Below are 20886 nucleotides of genomic sequence, written 5' to 3'. Positions count from 1 at the left end.
ATTTATATTCGAAAAATGTTACAGTAAAATGTTACACATTCTTGTGTATTTGCCACATAAGGCCACAGTTAACATTGAGGCTTTGGGCCTCTTTTGACCTCGTTGTGACTTCTGATTGAACAAACCCGATGCCAATCAAAACGTTTGTTCTTCTTTTTTCCCAAATTAGAATCGATAAAGAATAAGCAATATCGATAATGGAATCTGAATCGTAAAAATTCTATCAATTTTCATCCCTAATTCTAATCATTATATAATTCAAATAAAGTTGCTTAAAAGTTGGTGGGGACAATTTCAGCACCCTGAAAAGTTGGTAGTGTTATGTCCCTACCGTCCCAATACAAAACCTACACCCTTGGTTAAAACAAACACAACAAACCTACATGTAGATAAGGGGAACGTATGTGTTATGTAATTTTAAACCCCAGGAATATTCTGTATGTATCAATTTGCATATACTTCCATGAACTATCCGCATCCTTCAAGAGAAAACTATCTGTTCGTATTGATGGCTACCCTTTGATGCCGCTGCATCGGTGTACCTTTTTCTCCTCCCTGCATTCCAACGCAATCGCAGCGAGTAGGCAATTGTGTTTTCCATCACCCTCTTTCATAATGGAAATGAAACGAGGCGCCTTGGACGTCGAAAAGCCATTAAACTCAGCAGTAGGGAATGTATCATAAAAGTTTCTTCTAATGGCGCCTGATGCGCTTGTGGCCTTCAAGGCTTCAGCCTTTTTTTCTAAAGGTATAACTGTAACTTACTTGCGACCATAAGCAGATTTTAAGGGGGGCAGGGGGCCCCCCTGGTGGACTAAAAGTGTCATTGCATGTTATTCGACTTTCTTATATATCTAGAAGTTGTAAAGCAATAAAATGCAACAAAAATGAATTAAAATTAAAAAAATATATATTTTTATGATGGGTCAAAATTGTTTTTCAAGCACCTTAGACTGTCATTTGCTTTGCATATAATTAAAATATATATATATATATATACAGTGGGGCGAATAAGTATTTAGTCAACCACTAATTGTGCAAGTTCTCCCTCTTGAAAATATGAGAGAGACCTGTAATTGTCAACATGGGTAAACCTCAACCATGAGAGACAGAATATGGGGAAAAAAATCACATTGTTTGATTTTAAAGAATTTATTTGCAAATCATGGTGGAAAATAAGTATTTGGTCAATACCAAAAGTTCATCTCAATACTTTGTTATGTACCCTTTGTTGGCAATAACGGAGGCCAAACGTTTTCTGTAACTCTTCACAATCTTTTCACACACTGTTGCTGGTATTTTGGCCCATTCCTCCATGCAGATCTCCTCTAGAGCAGTGATGTTTTGGGGCTGTCATTGGGCAACACGGAATTTCAACTCCCTCCACAGGTTTTCTATGGGGTTGAGATCTAGAGACTGGCTAGGCCACTCCCGGACCTTGAAATGCTTCTTACGAAGCCACTCCTTTGTTGCCCTGGCTGTGTGTTTGGGATCATTGTCCTGCTGAAAGACCTATCCACATCTCATCTCCAATGCACTTGCTGATGGAAGGAGATTTTCACTCAAAATCTCTCGATACATGGCCCCATTCATTCTTTCCTTTACACAGATCAGTCGTCCTGGTCCCTTTGCAGAAAAACAGCTCCAAAGCATGTTTCCACTCCCATGCTTCACAGTGGGTATGGTGCAATTCAGTATTCTTTTTCCTCCAAACACAAGGACCTGTGTTTCGACCAAAAAGTTCTATTTTTGTTTCATCTGACCATAACACATTCTCCCAGTCCTCTTCTGGATCATCCAAATGCTCTCTAGTGAACCGTAGACGGGCATGGACGTGTACTTTCTTCAGCAGGGGGGACGCATCTGGCACTGCAGGATTTGAGTCCCTGGCGGCGCATTGTGTTACTGATAGTAGCCTTTGTTACTGTGGTCCCAGCTCTCTGTAGGTCATTCACTAGGTCCCCCCGTGTGGTTCTGGGATTTTTGCTCACCGTTCTTGTTATCATTTTGACGCCACGGGGTGAGATCTTGCATGGAGCCCCAGATCAAGGGAGATTATTAGTCATCTTGTATGTCTTCCATTTTCTAATAATTGCTCCCACAGTTGATTTCTTTACACCAAGCGTTTTACCTATTGCAGATTCAGTCTTCCCAACCTGGTGCAGGTTTAGAATTTTGTCTCAGGTGTCCTTCGACAGCTCTTTGGTCTTGGCCATAGTGGAGTTTGGAGTGTAACTGACTGAGTTCTTGGCTATAGTGGAGTTTGGAGTGTGACTGACTGAGGTTGTGGACAGGTGTCTTTTATACCGATAATGAGTTAAATTAGGTGCCATTAATCCAGGTAATGAGTGGAGCCTCGTTAGACCTCATCAGAAGAACTTAGACGTCTTTGACAGCCAGAAATCTTGCTTGTTTGTAGGTGACCAAATACTTATTTTCCACTCTAATTTATAAATAAATTCTTTAAAAATCAAACAATGTGATTTTCTGTTTTTTTTTTTTTCCACATTCTGTCTCTCATGGTTGAGGTTTAGCCATGTTGACAATTACAGGCCTCTCTAATCTTTTCAAGTAGGAGAACTTGCACAATTGGTGGTTGACTAAATACTTATTTTCCCCACTGTACCTCAACCATAATAAGTCCAAATTCATGAATATGTATGTGAACTTGGGGCATATAATCAATTTCCATAGGCTTTGTAATCACAGCTGTGATAAATAAGCAACTAAAACCCCCACGACTCCAGGGAGAAACCCTGGCACGCAAGTACAAAGATAATGCATTTCATCCAGTTGTACATGATCATTGAATGCAATCATTACACATGCTTCAGTTGCACGGTAAATATCGTCAAACATGCTAAATTCCCAGTGTCGAGTCCTTTGTAGACAATGTGCACTTGAAAATTTCCCATGGTTATTATTATGCACTCTCATGTCTTATGACTTGCTTTAAAGAGGTTGAGTCACTGGCAAAGTGCCTTGCTTGAAATTCCAGTCGTGCTTCTACGGGCAATTGTACGGTCTACAAAAGAGCTGAGATTGGTTTTCGGTTGAGAATGTCTAAACGCATTTGAAGAATGTGAAATTAAGCTGCATATCTGTTCATATAAAAAACTAAGAGCTTTACAGTATGTTATAACTCAAAAGCGCAAAATGTCACACTTAGTACGTCTATTTGTGAGTAATTTGTGACTAGATCAATACAATTTCAGTATTTCTAAAAGTTTTTAAAATACTCATACTTTTGGCTACTCAAGAGTGGTTACGTTTATTTTCATTCTAAAACTTTGATTTTTTTTATTTTTAGTTTTTTTGCCAGTGACTTCAAGACTAACTCTACCAATTTCACCAATGAGACGTCGCAACAATAATCACATGACTCCATTACAGCACAAGCTTGCCATTCTATAATCACTCCAGCCTGTTCAATCACCTGGCGTCTTAAAGCACCGTAGAAAAGGATTTGACATAAAGCGCTGCCCTCAACACAACTCCAAAGCGTATATTGAAACCTCTTTATCCCAGTTTTTATTTGGCACCAATTGACCACGGAAAACCGGAGATATGATCCTTTTCATTTCATATGAGTAACTATGAAAAAACTATTCACTATTCAAACTAGGAAATATTTTCTCCACCAGAGGGCACTCAAGCTCTTTGGATGAATAATGCTTCATTTGTCTTTCCCCCCCCCCCCCCCCCACAATGCTTCATTTGTCTTTTTTTTTTTTTCTCTCGCTGGAGTTCAATTATTTATTTATTTATTTATTTATTTATTTATTTTTGTATTTCTTTTGCTTCATGTGGTTATTTAATGGGTTAATGTACAACATCATTATATCAACAGTTTATATACAGTGCCCTCCATAATTATTGGCACCCCTGGTTAAGATGTGTTTTTTAGCTTCTAATATATTTCTGTTTTATTCAAATAATATGGGACCTTAATGGGAAAAAAAAAAAAAAAATCCAACCTTCAGTACAAGTGCATTTATTCAGTGGGAGAAAAATTCCACATAAAGAAATAATTATTCAACTGGGAAGCCAGGCTTCAACTGGGACCGTGTGCTTTGGTCAGATGAGACCAAGATTGAGCTTTTTGGAATCAAACACTCTAAGTGGGTCTGGTCACCGAAAGATGCTGAAAAGCACCTCATACCCACTGTGAAGTATGGGGGTGGGTCAGTGATGCTGTGGGGCGGTTTCGCTTCCAAAGGCCCTGGGAACCTTGTTAGGGTGCATGGAATCATGAATGCTTTGAAATACGAGGACATTTCAAATCAAAATCTGTTGCCTTCTGCCCGAAAGCTGAAGTTTGGTCGTCAAAGGGTCTTTCAGCAAGACAATGACCCTAAACATATGGCCAAATCTACACAGAAATGGTTCACCAGACACAAAATCAAGCTCCTTCCATGGCCATCTCAGTCCCCAGACCTTGTTTTGTTGGCAAAAGGGGGTTGTACAAAGTATTAACACCAGGGGTGCTAATAATTATGACACACATTATTTGTTGTCAAATAATTATTTCTTTATGTGGGATTTTTTCCCCACTGAATAAATGCACTTGTATTGAAGGTTGGATTTTTCTTTTTTTTCCATCAAGGTCCAATATTATTTGAATTTAAAAAATATATATATATTAGAAGCTAAAAAACACATCTTTACCAGGGGTGCCAATAATTATGGCGGACACTGTAGATACATTTGTGATGTCAGAAAAAATTACAATATATATATATTTTTTTTAATCAAACAAAAATAAGCAGCTACTCACAATGTTACTCATTACTTGAGTATTCTGTTCACTGGATACTTTTTTTACTTGTACTTGAGTAGATTTTTTTGATGACTACTTTTACTTATTCTTCAGTAATATTATTTTGAAGTAATGCGACTCTTACTTGAGTAAAAGTTTTGGTTACTCTACCCACCTCTGTATGTTTCTAAACACGTATTATAACCAGAGGTGGATGGAGTAGCCAAAAAATTTTGACTTCAGAGTAGCGTGACTTCAAAATAAATTTACTCAAGTAAAAGTAGTTGTACAAAAAATGAACTCAAGTGTAGTGCTGCAGCTATCGAATCTTTTAGTAGTTGATTAATTGCTGGACTAGTTAGTTTGAATAATCGAGTAATCGGATAAGGAACATGAAAAATTAAAATACCGGAGCTGAGCCTAAAACGGTATGTTATTTTAAAAAATGAGGATCTATGTAAAACAATTAGCCAACTTACATAGAAAAATTCTGGTAGCTTAAATGCTATAAAATGCTAGTTTTTTTTTTACAATGCTCTAAACTAGGGGTGTCAAACGAATAAATTTTTAATCGAGTTAATTACAGCTTAAAAATTAATCATAATTAATCGCAATTAATCGCAATTCAAATCATCTATAAAATATGCCGTATTTTTCTGTAAGTTATTGTTGGAATGGAAAGATAAGACACAAGATGGATATATACATTCAACATACTGTACATAAGTACTGTATTTGTTTAGTATAGCAATAAATCAACAAGATGGCATTACCATTATTAACATTCTGTTAAAGCGATCCATGAACAGAAAGACTTGTAGTTCTTAAAAGATAAATGTTAGTACAAATTATAGAAATTTTATATTAAAACCCCTCTGAATGCTTTCGTTTTAATAAAATTTGTAAAATTTTCAATCAAAAAATAAACAAGTGGCCCGCCATTGTTGATGTCAATAATTACTCACACAATGCTCATGGGTGCTGAAGCCTATAAAATCAGTCGCACTCAAGCGCCAGCAGAGGGCGGCAAAACTCCATAAAACACAACAAGTACACATTTCACTGTGCTGTCATTTTAATCTGTTTGAGCGGGGCATTTGTGCGTTAATTGCGTCAAATATTTTAACGTGATTAATTTTTAAAAAATTACCGCCCGTTAACGCGATAATTTTGACAGCCCTACTCTAAACAAATGGTTCAGACACATATTCCCTCAAAAAAACGGCTAAATATACCTATAAACTAAATTATGAATGCATTAAAAAACATTAGCTCAAACAAACACTTAACTTACGTTGGTCTTAACAGGGAGCAGTTGGATTCAGCCATGTGAAAAGAGGCAGACACGAGGGCAGTGTATCCACCCTAAATCAATAATACTAAATGCAAACACTTACAAAAATAAAGCATTACCACGCCACTTTAATTAAACGAATACTGGAGGCAACAAAATTTAATTTCAATATTTTTTTTCTAATCGAATACTCGAGTTAATCGATTAATCGTTGCAGCACTACTCAAGTGCATGTATAAAAAAAAATAGTAGGCTGTTGGATGAAAAACTACAAGTAATAGTCAGACACCGCTTAACTCATTGGACGTCTACTAGTGATAAACCAATTCCAATTCATGGCATAAAAAGACCTTTCGTCGCCGCTACCAAAAAAAAAAAATGACCGCCCTGAGGCCATTTTGGTAGGGGTGACATCCTCATCAAGGTCAATGCATTAACATTAAATTTAGGTCATGACTAGCTGTATTTTAGCTTTTTTTCAGTGTCAAAGCATCTGCCATTTTCTCATTGACGGCGCTTGATGTCCAATCGATTTGAAGTGGGAGGGTTGGCAGCGAACGACCGTTCATATGCTGCTACCCTCCCACTTCAAATGGACTGGATGTCGACTGGTGAAACTCATTTAAATACACTGAGGAAGGATAATTGTACACCACACCAATGGACTGTCATCGTCTTGGAAAAGGCAACATTGCTCCTTTTCTTATGGCGGCATGCGTAGCTGGCGGCAATCTTGGGTTGGACAACTGCCGCTTGGAAATTAGATCTTGAACACTACATTTTGTGGAGCCATAGACTTCATAACCTATTGACGTGAGACTGGAAACTGGGCCGATTCGTAGGGGGCCTATTTTCAAAAACTTCAAATATTTTCAAAACCAAAGCTGCTACCGACCTAAAACCAAAACAGGCCCCTGCCTTAGCCATATATGAGTCTCCATGAGCAGCATCATAAAAAAAATTCTAAGTCGTTCCTTTATAAAAGCCCGATTCATTATTTTTTATATTAGTATAACACAGTACTTCTCAAATAGTGGGGCGCACCCCCCTGGGGGGGGCGCAGAGCGATGCGAGGGGGGGCGCGTGTGACCTCGGGGAACATGCTTTTTTTTTTTTTTCTGCCTTACTGGAATAAAGTGTACTTGCGCATCCACTCAGTGGGTGGCAGTGGCGCTCTCATTTTCAGAGTGCGTGCAGTATTTTTGAACTAAGGAAGAGCACTCATCACACAGAAAACAAATATGAAGAGCAGTGCGCCGCCGCCGTTTTCGAAAGCCGTTTTCCGACCGGACTCACTCACGCAGCGACCCACTGTCTTGTCCGGTTCTCACGCCGCCGCCCGATAAGTGCCATTTTCGGCTTGGGATCGTCACGACGACCACCCTCACCTACGGTTCTACCTCGGCCGCCGAGAATGCGCTTTGTTCGTGCCGTTTGCCTTTTAGCTTTGACTTTTAATACTGTGGGTGATGAGGAAAGACTGTTTACTGTGTCTAAAAATAATTATAGCGGACCGCCAGAAGCCAAATCAATTAAGACGCCACTTAAAGACATTCGACCCCAATCTCATTGATAAGCCGCTTGATTGTTTTTCAGCGAAAACGTGCCGAATATTGCCAACAATCGTCCTGCTTTGTCAGTGTTATATCAGTAAACCAGTGAGCATTGTTAGCATGCTCATTGCAAAATGACTCCACACCATTGCAAAGGAGGTAATACTGAGTGTGAGCAGCAAAAATAAAAACTGTCCTTCTGTCCAAGGACACTCTTTTTTTCCTTTATTCATTTTTGTTTTTTCGGTCAAATTTTTTGGCATATTGTCCTCATGAGTGAATGTTTCTAATCAATTTGAATTTGTTATTATTTACTGATTTTATTACATTTTATTTTTCTGTATCAAATGGTCAAAAATGTACCTTGAGTGTATTTTTACAGTTTGAATGTGACTTTTTTTTTTTTTAATTCAGGCAAATTGATGCACGTCAAGTCTTCTCTGTTACAAACAAAACAATGTTAATAAAGTTATACTTTATTATAAGTTGATCTATGTTACTTTTTTTCTTTATTAGAAAAAAAGGACACAATATTTGGCAGATGCCTATTTATAATAGTAATTTTATTGACAAATAATACTATTTACAGTGGCGGCAGAGAGTTTGGGGGGGGCGCGAAACATTTACATCTTGCTTGGGGGGGGCGTAGCAGAAAATAATTGAGAAGCACTGGTATAACACGACTTAAAATGGCTATAAAAGTCTCAGATTTTACACTAGATGCACAAAAATCACCAAATGCAGAGATAATCACCTATATTCTCAGGATCAATAGCAATATTTAACTAATATGTTTTTGACCAACATAGCAACTTATTTTTTTTATTTACTGCTGTTTTCAACTGCTAATAAATCACTCAATTTAACATCAGAAAGTTAATACTTGAGGAAAACATGCAAAATCAATTATAAATAATATGTAAATAGATTATTAATCAATTCTATATACAATGACAACTTATTATAGAATAGAATAGCCCTTTATTATCATTATTCACTATATACTGTTAGCGAATGAGGCTAGCGGCTGCCTGACGTAAATCTTTTCTGGCGAAAATTCTTGTGAATAAATGCTTAAATCCCCGAATTCTTCATAGATAGGGACGTAAAACAGTCTCGATTCTTGGTTAAAAGCAAAGAAACCGTGTAGTTAGCGTTTATTTTACGTATATATGTCGAAGTACAATGCTACTCTGTTAGCGGATGAGGCTGAGGCTAGCGGCCGCCTGACGTAAACAGAGCTTTTCTGGTGAAAATTCTTGTGAATAAATGCTTAAATCCCCAAATTCTTTATAGATATGGACGTAAGACAGTCTTGAGTCTTGGTTAAAAGCATAGAAACTGTGCAGTTAGCGTTTATTTTATGTGCGTGTGTATATATATATATATATATATATATATGTTAGGGCTGTCAAAATTATCGCGTTAACGGGCATTAATGAATTTTTTTTTAATTAATCATGTTAAAATTATTGACGCAATGAATGACCCGCTGGCATATTGCCTCAAACAGATTACAATGAGGCCGTTTATGGACATTAAGAGTGAAGAGAATGCCACCGGCCGCTTGGGGGCAGCGCCGTTCCATACTCATGTTATTTTTTCTAAACGTGGGAGAATTAGTAGTTGTGAGACGTTTATGCTGTATTCACAATGCAATGCAAACTGCTATTTGTGCTCCACACATATTTCGGTAAGTTTTCTTTCTTTTAGTGGCAATTATGTGTCTCTTGTTGTATTTTGGATAAGATATGTAAAGATACAGTGGGGAGAACAAGTATTTGATACAAGTGCCAATGGGTTTTCCCATTGGCAGTGTATCAAATACTTGTTCTCCCCACTGTATATGTTATACAGTAAAGGCGAGTGGACACAGGCGTTCTTTGGACCGCGCCGTTTATTGGCATAAGCTTCGGCAACTCCTTCACAACAAACATAAGTATCGTTTAGTGAAAGCACAACAAAAATAAATTCCTATCGCTCAAAAAAAATAATAATGTTCACAAAAAGAAAAGCACTTCAGTCTATAGTAATGAGGCCCTATTCTGACACACAGTTAAACAACAATGCAAAATGAACTGGCATTCCATATCAAAATAGCTATGCAAAATACACGTAAAACTTTTCACTCTATTTTTATTATTGTTATTTTTATTCTTATTATTATTATATTAATTCTACTTTTGATTGAAAATTTTACAAATTTTATTAAAACGAAAACATGAAGAGGGGTTGTAATATAAAATTACTATAACTTGTAAGTATAACATTTATCGTTTAAGAACTACAAGTCTTTCTATCCGTGGATCACTTTAACAGAAAGAATGTTAATAATGCCACTGGTGGATTTATTGTTACAATACACAAATACAGTACTGATGTACAGTATGTTGTATGTATATATCCGTCGTGTGTCTTATCTTTCCATTCCAACAATAATTTACAGAAAAATATGGCATATTTTAGAGATGGTTTGAATTGCGATTAATTACGATTAATTAATGTTTAAGCTGTGATTAACTCGATTAGAAATTTTAATCGTTTGACAGCCCTAATATGTATATATACATACTGTATTTGTCGGATTACAATGCTACTCTGTTAGCGAATGAGGCTAGTGGCCGCCTGACGTAAACAGAGCTTTTCTGGCGAAAATTCTTGTGAATAAATGCTTAAATCCCCGAATTCTTTAAAGATATGGACGTAAAATAGTCTCGATTCTTGTTTAAAAGCATTGAAACCGTGCAGTTAGCGTTTATTTTACGTATAAATATATATATATATATATATATATATATATATATATATATATATATATATATATATATGTATATGTGTCGGATTACAATGCTACTCTGTTAGCAAATGAGGCTAGCGGCCGCCTGACGTAAACAGAGCTTTTCTGGTGAAAATTCTTGTGAATAAATGCTTAAATCCCCGAATTCTTTAAAGATATGGACGTAAAACAGTCTCGATTCTTGTTTAAAAAGCAAAAAAAAAAACTTGCAGGGAGCATTTATTTCGCATAAATATTGCCATCTAGTCAGTTACGAAAATTAGCCGCCTCCATGTGTAAACAAAGAAGAAAATTCCTGCGAATAAATGCTTCAATCACTGAATTCTTTGTAGATATCGATGTAAAACTCTCCATTCTTTGTTAAAACAGCAAAAAAACGGGCAGTTACGCATCTATTTTACGTATATATGTCGAAGAATGACGCCAATGCCGTAGCGGTTCCCATTCTCCCACTGATTTTTTTCACCTTTCAAAATGCATGCATGGTACGAAAAATATTTACCTTGAATCCTCGAACAAATCACTCCTGAGACAATCCTTCCTTTTTGTATACGGTACAACTTCTCGTAGTTCTTTAAAAATCCAAGCTTGAATCAGCTTAGACATGAGCGTGTGCCGTCTTCGCCTGACTATACTAAATGAAGCTCGGCCCCCTCTGATAAGGCGTGATAATGAAGTCTATGGTGGAGCACTGTCACGCTATTTCATAGAACTCCCCAATATGATGCTATTTCAATGCCGTATCAGTACTGATACTGATTCATATGTTTGTTCTCAGATCATTATGAGTCTTCGCAAATCTGTCAAAAAAATTGATGGAATATGTTTCTCGTCTTCAGGAGATAACAACGGATGGCCTCATCTCTTTGACAAGTACTTCGGAATGCCCAACCACAACACCAGAACCAAGTCAACCGCGTGCTGTGGGTTGTCTCTTTCTTCTTGTTTTGTTCAACTTTACACTTGTATCTGGTTTGCTCCTCTGTTAACATTCCAGTTCTTAAAATTAGCTGTAACTAAGCATCCTGTATAAATATTGGCCAAGTGTTGACACTTGTCATGACGTATCCTGAAACTTACATGCTTTTAAACAACTCTCTGCAGTGCTGGGCCTCATTCCTGAGCTTTGCCAATGTGAGGACCTGGAGCTGGACTGTGACGCGGCGCAGCTTCACGACATTCCGGTGGTGGCTGTGAACATCACCAAGATGTAAGGCGTGGTCACTTTTAACTGCTGTAAAGACAATAATTTGACAGGACAGACCATTTGGGGACTGACCAATGTGCATATGAATAGTGACTGATGTGAGCTAGAATGTTGCACCGATACTATTTTATGGCTTCTGATACCCGGCTGTGTGCAATTGGCCGATCTCGTACCAAGACCACATTTTCGGGACAAAATATACAGGACAAATACAGTATATTTTTCTTTAAACACAAAATTTCTGCATACTCACTTGAATACAGTGCCTTGCAAAAGTATTCGGCCCCCTTGAACCTTGCAACCTTACATTTCAGGCTTCAAACATAAAGATATAAAATTTTAATTTTTTGTCAAGAATCAACAATAAGTGGGACAACAAGATTCAAGGGGGCCGAATACTTTTGCAAGGCACTGTATAAAGTACCGTATTGTTTTTACTGTGTTTTTTGCATTGAAATAAGACTGAAAAAGTCAAGGTCATCTTATATTCAGGGTCTAGACATTATACCCATTCACGACGCTAGGTGGCGCCAGATATCATTGAAGCGAATGCTGAACTTCAGGAATATTGTTCTGTCATGACAGATCTCAGCTACTTTCAAGTTTAACCAGTTTGCATTATTTTATTGCAATGTTTTTCCTTATTCAGATTTGTTTCAAGACTACAGTTAGCTAGACCTCACTTTGATGGTTAATGCAGTTATTGCAATTTTGTTGTTTTATCACAATAGATTGGTTTATTTACATTTCAAAAACCAGAAGCCATTCATTTACGAATGTGATTGCACTTTAGTTTGAGTGAAAATCTCTTTCCATCAGCAAGGGCATTGAAGATGACACGAGGCTGGGTCTTTCAGAATGACAATGATCCCAAACACACAGCCAGGGCAACAAGGGAGTGGCTTCGTAAGAAGCATTTCAAGGTCCTGGAGTGGCCTAGCCAGTCTCCAGATCTCAGTCCCATCGAAAATCTGTGGAGGGAGTTGAAAGTCCGTGTAGCCCAAAGACAGCCCCAAAACATCACTGCTCTAGAGGAGATCTGCATGGAGGAATGGGCCAAAATACAAGCAACAGTGTGTGAAAAGCTTGTGAAGAGTTACAGAAAATGTTTGGCCTCCGTTATTGCCAACAAAGGGTGCCGTAATTTTCGGACTATAAGCCGCTACTTTTTTCCTTTACTTGAAATCCTGCAGCTTATAGTCCAATGAGGCTTATTTGTTGATTTATTTGGGTTAATAGGTAACACTTTATTTGACATTCTTGTCATAAAACCGTCATAATTATGACATGACACTAGCATGGGCATTAATGAATGCATATGACAGATGTAATTACTTGTAAATTAGTGTCATCCAGCAAATTATCTCACTTTTCAATGGCTGTAATAGATTCGAGCTGGATATAAATGGAGATAGTGACACTATCTATGGATATAAATGGAGATAGTGATTCCATGATTCGCTAATAAATTCTTTAAAAATCAAACAATGTGATTTTCTGGGGGGGGGGGGGGGGGGTTCCCCCCGCATTCTGTCTCTCATGGTTGAGGTTTACCCATGTTGACAATTACAGGCTTCTCTAATATTTCCGAGTGGGAGAACTTGCACAATTAGTGGATGACTAAATTCTTATTTGCCCCTCTGTATCACAAATGTAGTAAAGTATTCTATAAAGGTTGAAAAGTTACCTTGTGTTGCGTGAAAATGTAATTATCGGACAACTCTATTAAAAAGTACATATTACACAGCATCGCCACGGTATTTCTTCGTACTCACAGATACCGAAGAAGTTATTTTAGGGTGGTCTCGGCACACTAGTCTGCAACCAATCACTGTTGATGTGTTTCTGGAGACAAAGTGCAATGAAAAAATACAATTCATAAGCATCTAACATATAAATCTTTCAATGTATAATCTAACCTGATAGTGGATAAAGATGAAATTGTTGTTTTTCTCAATGTTGACTTTTGTCACCTGCAAACACATTATCAGTATTCATGAGATTGACAATTCTGTTCAGAATTGGCTGTCACAGTGTTTCCTGTCTTTCACTCGCAGGTCCCTACAGCGGAACCATCTGCAGAGGCTGAAGGCCAACTCCTTCATAATATACCACAGTCTGCAGAAACTGTTAGTTTCTCTTTTTCAATCTATCTCACGTGGTGACTGCCGTTGATGCCTGGCATCTCGCCATCTCTTATCTCTTTACTGTGTTTGTGTAGATACCTCCAACACAATGAAATTGAAGATGTGAATCCAGCTGCTTTCAGGGGACTGTATAATCTCACCAGGCTGTAAGTCGACAAGCTTCACATGAAAACACTACTTCACAAATATCCCCATGAGGGAAGTTGAGATATATTGCAGCCAGTTTCATCAAAGAAGACGAAATTGAGCGCAAGTGTTGATCTTGACAAGACACGTGGGCAGGCATCATGACTCCATGCCTGGATAGAACAGAAAGTTTGTCATTTTGGTATGAACCAGCGTAAACCTTCTCAATTTTGGAATGTTTGTACTTTTGGGGGTCCCAAACTTTAACCAACGCCCATAGGCGGATCTACTATTAAGGCGAAGTAGGCGATCGCCATAGGCCCCCAACCAGACAGGGGCCCCCAATCGGCTACCCCTGCCCCAACGAGCAAGGGCCATTTCAATGCTGCATTTATATTATCTCCCCCCTACACACGCACTACAATGGACTGTTCCATGACTACGGACTGAGCATAACTATATAGTAACATTAATTTTTAGGGGGGGTCGTAAGTCTAACTAATGACATGTTTCATTGAAGTTGCTAAGCCTGTCGCGATATGCAATGAGTCCATTTATCGTATCGTAAGGTAAATAAAAATGAAGGCGGTAACTTTCACGGCTGCGTTTTATCACCGCATGTGTGCGTGCATACATTTGTGCGTGTTTGTAGATGACATATGAGACTCCAGTTCCTTTAACAGATGTTTATTGGTCAATCAACACGCCATAGAATTACAGTTCAGACACACAAAAAAATAGTAAACACATCTATATTAAAGACTGTACACATTAGCATTGCTACATTGAGGCTAATGGGGAAAAAGAACCTACTTTAGCATGCTATAAAACATTGGCAGTCTTTTCCAAAACACAAACTTGCGGTTAAAAGGTGACAACTCAAAGATGAAAAATCGCTGGTTAACAGTGTCATACACTGTGATGTAAAGAGCAGACGTGACTTCTGCGCAGGGGAGAAAGTGGTTAGAATTTCTTGCCAGAACTGCCCGACGTGATGGTCGCCACGGAGCCAGAAATTTTATTTTTTTATTTTTTGGGTGGGGGGGTCAAAACTACTGAAATGCAAAGAAAACTGTTTAGGTCAGTTATTTCTATAACACACACAAAAACTGATTTTCATTCAAAATTGTATTTTTTCAATGATTTGCAAAATAAGTTAACAAAAACAGCTATAACCCCAACCTCCATCTCCTAATTTTTATTTTCCCTCATTTCCTCACATACTAAATGCCAAATCTCAATTTCAAGTACTTAAGAACATAGGATGTATATTAAAATTGAAGTTAATGTAAAAATTTACTTTTTTTTTTTTTTTAAGTAAGATATAAGGCAAGGCAAGGCAAGGCAAATTTATTTATATCGCACAATTCAACACGAGGCTATTCAAAGTGCTTTACATCACATGAAGATCATAAAAATCACATTTAAACAATACAACGTAAAAACCAAGTCAAAAGATCGCACTTAATCACAGAATAAAAATAAATAAATACAAATAAAACAAAAATAAAAAATAAAACAAAAACTACTACTCCTAATAATAATTGAAATCAGCAATGGAGATAAGCACAAGAGGAATAGAAAGCAGGTAGATTGAAATATATAGACAGTTATGGATATGCAGTGCTAAACAAAAGCGTTTTTAGCCCTGATTTAAAAGAGCTAACAGTTTGAGCATACTTCAGAGGTTCGGGTAACTTGTTCCAGAGGTGAGGAGCATAATAACTAAATGCTGCCTCACCCTGCTAGGTTCTTGTTCTTGGAACATGCAGAAGACCGGTTCCAGACGACCTTAGGGGTCTGGATGTCTCATAGGAATCTAACAAGTCAAGCATGTATTTTGGTCCAAGGCCATTAAGTGTTTTGTAGACGAGCAGTAGTATTTTATAGTCCATCCTTTGACTCACTGGAAGCCAGTGTAGCGATTTCAAAACCGGTGTAATGTGGTCCAGCTTCCTTGTATTTGTGAGGACTCTGTACTAGCTGCAGCTTCCTGACTGATTTTTTATCAAGACCTGTAAATATACCGTTGCAATAGTCCAATCTGCTGAAAATGAATGCATGCATAAGTTTTTCCATGTCTTGTTGTGTCAGAAGCCCCTTAATTCTGGTTATATTTTTCAGGTGGTAATAAGCGGATTTAGTGACGGACTTTAGATGGCTATCAAATTTTAGGTCTGAGTCAATAATTACGCCCAGGTTTCTGACTTGATTTGTAACTGTAAATGACATTGTGCTAAGTTGGCTGCTTATCTTTGACCTTTCCTTTTTTGGCCCAAAAATGATCACCTCTGTCTTCTCCACATTTAACTGGAGAAAATTCTGGCACATCCATTCATTGATTTGATGAATGCAAAGTATGCAAGATGCTAAGTAACATACGTTCAGAAAAATAAGTACAAATGACCTATATTATGCAGAGTGAAATGGAATATATTTAAGACCGGGCAAACATTGACTTTTTTAAATCATAAGGAAATGAATAAGTAGCCTAACATAAATGAACAAATGTAAGTCCAAAGTGCACATTGACAGCTAAGATGTTATGAACCTCCCCAGCAGAGCAAATAAAACTAAATATGATAAATAAGGCACCTTAACTCTTTCCTTGCTCTAAAAAGATTTGATCCATTTTCTGTTGCATTGCCCTTTTTTCCATTGATTTATTCCATTTTTCATTGATTTAATTTTTTTCATTTTTTCCATTGACGTGACTCATCATCGTCAGACTCAGATAACTGCAACAGCTGGGGAAAGCTCCATGCTGTCCGTGGAATAAAATAAATATTGGTGGAAACAGATTACGCTACACAAGCACTTTTTTTTTTTTTGCTTGTTGTTAACACTTGTGCATGTAAATCTGATATCGGTAGATTGTTTTCTTCTTGGAGATGAAATGCATGTGTGGCAGCTTTGTATTTTTTTTTTTTTTTTTTTTTACATAGCGTTTTGACAGTTGCCGTCATATTTTCGGAATCAAAGCAACGTATACCAGAACTGCGTTCCGGCCCTGAATCTCATACTGGAACTGTGTTCCTGACCGTTCCCGCCCATTTTCGCCCCTGCTTCTGCGGCGTATAATAACTTTTTAATGCTCAACAACACTTGCACGCTTCACACTAGATATTACGAACAAGCAACCTAGATGCGCTCCGTTAGATCACTCCAAGTCCCATGCCATTGGCTGCGTGAGACCGGGTGATCATGGGACACGTACTCCATATACTACAAACAGCATTTGCTAACAAAAAAATGAAAAAAAAAAAATCAATCAATTAGTGACACCACAAGCAATGACAAAGAGTGCTTTTTACAGAGTGTCAAGCTTTAGAGAATTGTTTTGAATAATGTTGGAAAGGCGAAGTCAGTGTTCTGAATCTGTTTACATTCCATTCTTTTGCACTAGTAAATGCTATCAGGCATTTAACCTCATTGTTTATTTGTGACTAATTATTGTTATTTACATGATTATTTGTACTTTAATAAAGAATTTACGTGTTCCAAAATGTTTTTGTGAATTAATAAGCATCAACAAAAATTTAATTGCTAAATTAGTAAAAAATAAATAAATAAATAAATAAATAAATAAATGACTAATCGTAAAAACAGTCGGCTGACTAATTGGGAGAAAATTTGTCATTTGTGACAGCCCTAGTTGTAAAATGTACGTGAACATATATCCTCCACACACTTCTCACCTTTTTACCCCCTGACCCATTTTCACGCCTGATTGTACAGGTAGTTGTTCATCTTCAGCCATGATACATACACACACTCTCTTTCTCTCTGATATACAATCTATATGAAGCTATATTTCCTCATTCTTGTTCATTTTGTATTAATCTATTGAAAAGTTGCATGTAGATATGGGCCTTTGAGGCTGCCTTTCCTGCTTCTTTTGTGTTAAAGGAACATATAAAGAGGGCCCCTGGCTGTGTTCACCTTAGGCCCCAAAAGTGCCAAGTCCGCCACTGCCAACGCCATAAAACATTCGGAAACACACACACACAAAAATTCTCAATTACTGCATAATCACATCACTCAACAACGCTTTGCAAAGAGAAAAAAGCGCCGTATGCAAGGGCGTAGGTTTGTATTGGGACGGTAGGGACATAACACAAACTTTTCAGGATGTACATATTGTCCCCACCAACCTTCAAGCAACCTTATATGCATTATATGATAAGTTTAGTTCCACAGGTAATTTAGATTGTCTTCCCATATGTTGTAAGGATAGAATTGACCCTACCATTATTAGGTGAATTATTTTCATTATGATAAAACATATCTGCCCCTTTTCACTTGCTGAATGTGCCGTTCCATTTTCCACCCCTCAATTGCACATTTGATTGGCTGATAACTTGACCCACACCCGACACACATACGCGCGCACACTCACACCACCCCGACAGAAATACATGTCGACAACATGCCGCCTCCTCCGCCCCCTTCTAAGATAAGAGATATTAGAAGTAAAGATGTCCCGATTGATCGATGCCGATCGATCGGATCGGATCACGTCATTTTCAAAGTATCGGAATCGGCAAAAAAATATCGGACATGCCTTTTTTAATATACATATATATATATATATATATATATATATATATATATTTTTTTTTTTTTTTTTTTAAATCATTTTCTAATTGTACTTAACGTTACAGACAAGATGTCTTACACTCATCCAGAGTCTTTAGTTTTGGCTTAAAGTAGGGCTGTCAAATTTATCGCGTCAACGGCGGTAATAACATTAAAATATTTAACGCAATTAACGCATGCGCTGCACTACTCACTCATGCATTGTCGCCTTCAATCTATAATGGCACCGTATTATGTATTCATAGAGCTAAAAGGCAGCATAAAATGAGTAGAGAGAATTTTGGCAGCCTTTGAAGCCTTTTTTTTAATTGGCTAAAGCCTTACAATCCCTCTCTCAACGATTAGAAATATCGTGGGAAGCAATGTGGGGAAGAAAGGTAGTAGTTGATCATTTTCTTAACACCCTATTTTATATCCCAACGCTGAGAACATATATCAAGTGGCACCATTACGCACAGTCATGGTTGCACTTCCCATCATGCATTTGGGCAAAAGTTAAATGGCTGCAGTATCATTTACTGAAAGCTCATAAAAATCCACTAGATGGCAATATTTAGTCACAATATACAAAGTCACATTATCCTTTAAGAATCACAAGTCTTTCTATCCGTGGATCCCTCTCACAGAAAGAATGTTAATAATGTAAATGCGATCTTGAGGATTTATTGTCATAATAAACAAATACAGTATTTTTTCTTAATGCATTGCCAAAATGTATATGATCGGGAAAAATTATCGGAATTGAATCGGGAGCAAAGAAAAGCAATCGGATCGGGAAATATCGGGATCGGCAGATACTCAAACTAAAACGATCGGATCGGGAGCAAAAAAACATGATCAGAACAACCCTAATTAGAAGTTGTTGTTTTTTCGGCCAGCAGCAGCCACTGTAAGTAATTTAAAAAGACGCCAATGTTGTGGAGGTGCGAAAGACACCACAAATTTTGCTACTGAAAATCCGACCTGCATCCGAATTAGTATAACATTAAAGTGTCTGAACTTGCTAACCTGCAAAACTCGAGTAGGAAGCTGCTTAGAAATGTCCTTCTGTTTGTGTTTTCTACTGTTAACATTAATTAAACTGTGAGAAATGTATTAAATGTATTACGTCGACTCCCCCACAGACAAATTTTCGTCTGACTTTTTGGACATCTTAAACTGCCTCAATCTCACCCAACATATCACTTCACCCACTCATAAGCATGGCCACATTCTGGACCTGGTTTGCTCCACACCCTCCCTCACCATCCATAACCTGTCATTGACTGACCTCACAATTTCTGATCATCTGGCCATAACCCTGGACATTTGTATCCCTACCCCCACTAACAACCACGCACGAACAATCACCTTCCGGAATCTGAAATCACTCCCTCCCAATTCTTTCTCCTCCGCCTTGTCTGATGCCATTACCAGCTCTTCCCTCCCCTCAGACTCTACTGCTTTGGATCTAGTCAACTTCTACAACCACGCACCCTCCTCCTGCCTCAACCGATTAGCCCCTCTCAAAACAGCTACAGTCTCCTTCTCCACCTCTGCCCCTTGGTATACCCCGGATCTCCACATTTTTAAGAAGCAACGCAGAAAACTTGAACGCCTCTACATAAAAACCGGTCTCACAGTTCATGCCCAAGCCTACAAACACATTGTCAATATTTACAACTCTGCACTCAAAACAGCCCGTTCCAATTTCTATTCTCAAATTATTCACTCTAAGTCTTCCAACCCCCATACCTTATTCTCCGCTTTCGCAAAACTCACCAAACCCAAGGACAATATCACTGCCACATTCACAACAGACAAATGCAATAACTTTCTGTCATCTTTTCACGCAAAAATCCAAACTATACACAGTTCACTTGCATCCACTTCCTTCAGTTCTCCTTCCTCAGATCTTAACAGTCCACCTCTAACATCTCACAGCTTTCCCTCCTTTTCTCCTCTTGCTCCCTCTGACATCTTCAAACTCATCTCAACCATGAATTTCTCCAGCTGCATTCTCGACCCCATACCATCCTCTCTTCTTAAAACCTGTATTCCCACTCTCATTCCTCTTATCATTAACATCATAAACACCTCTCTCACCACTGGCTCAGTCCCCTCCCCACTCAAACTCGCCACCATCACACCCCTCCTGAAAAAACCTGGCCTTAACCCCGACAACCTGGACAATTTCAGACCCATTTCCAATCTCCCACTTCTCTCAAAAATTCTGGAACGATCCGTCATAACCCAACTTCAGCACCATCTCCACTCCTCCCATATGTTTGAAACATTTCAATCTGGATTCCGCGAACACCACAGTACTGAAACAGCTCTCATCAAAGTAACCAATGATCTTCTCCTTGCCGCTGACTCTGGTTCCATCTCCATCCTCCTCCTCCTCGACCTTTCCGCCGCATTT

General features: G+C 38.0%; 1 protein-coding gene across 3 annotated transcripts in view; it reads left to right on the top strand.

Annotated features, from left to right (window-relative positions):
- Window positions 1-20886, top strand: part of rxfp1 (relaxin family peptide receptor 1) — a 124287-nt gene that overhangs the window by 69548 nt on the left and 33853 nt on the right. For all 3 annotated transcript variants that reach the window (XM_057850229.1, XM_057850228.1, XM_057850230.1), the window contains exons 3-6: window positions 11243-11326; window positions 11508-11613; window positions 13668-13739; window positions 13832-13903. In XM_057850229.1, coding sequence (XP_057706212.1) covers window positions 11243-11326; window positions 11508-11613; window positions 13668-13739; window positions 13832-13903 — 334 coding nt within the window. The remainder of the gene's footprint in view (window positions 1-11242; window positions 11327-11507; window positions 11614-13667; window positions 13740-13831; window positions 13904-20886) is intronic.

The sequence above is a fragment of the Corythoichthys intestinalis genome, chromosome 11 (assembly GCF_030265065.1).
Source record: "Corythoichthys intestinalis isolate RoL2023-P3 chromosome 11, ASM3026506v1, whole genome shotgun sequence".
NCBI classification, from domain to species: domain Eukaryota; kingdom Metazoa; phylum Chordata; class Actinopteri; order Syngnathiformes; family Syngnathidae; genus Corythoichthys; species Corythoichthys intestinalis.
Note: the sequence above shows the minus strand (reverse complement) of the source record. Positions and strands in the feature narration are given on the sequence as shown.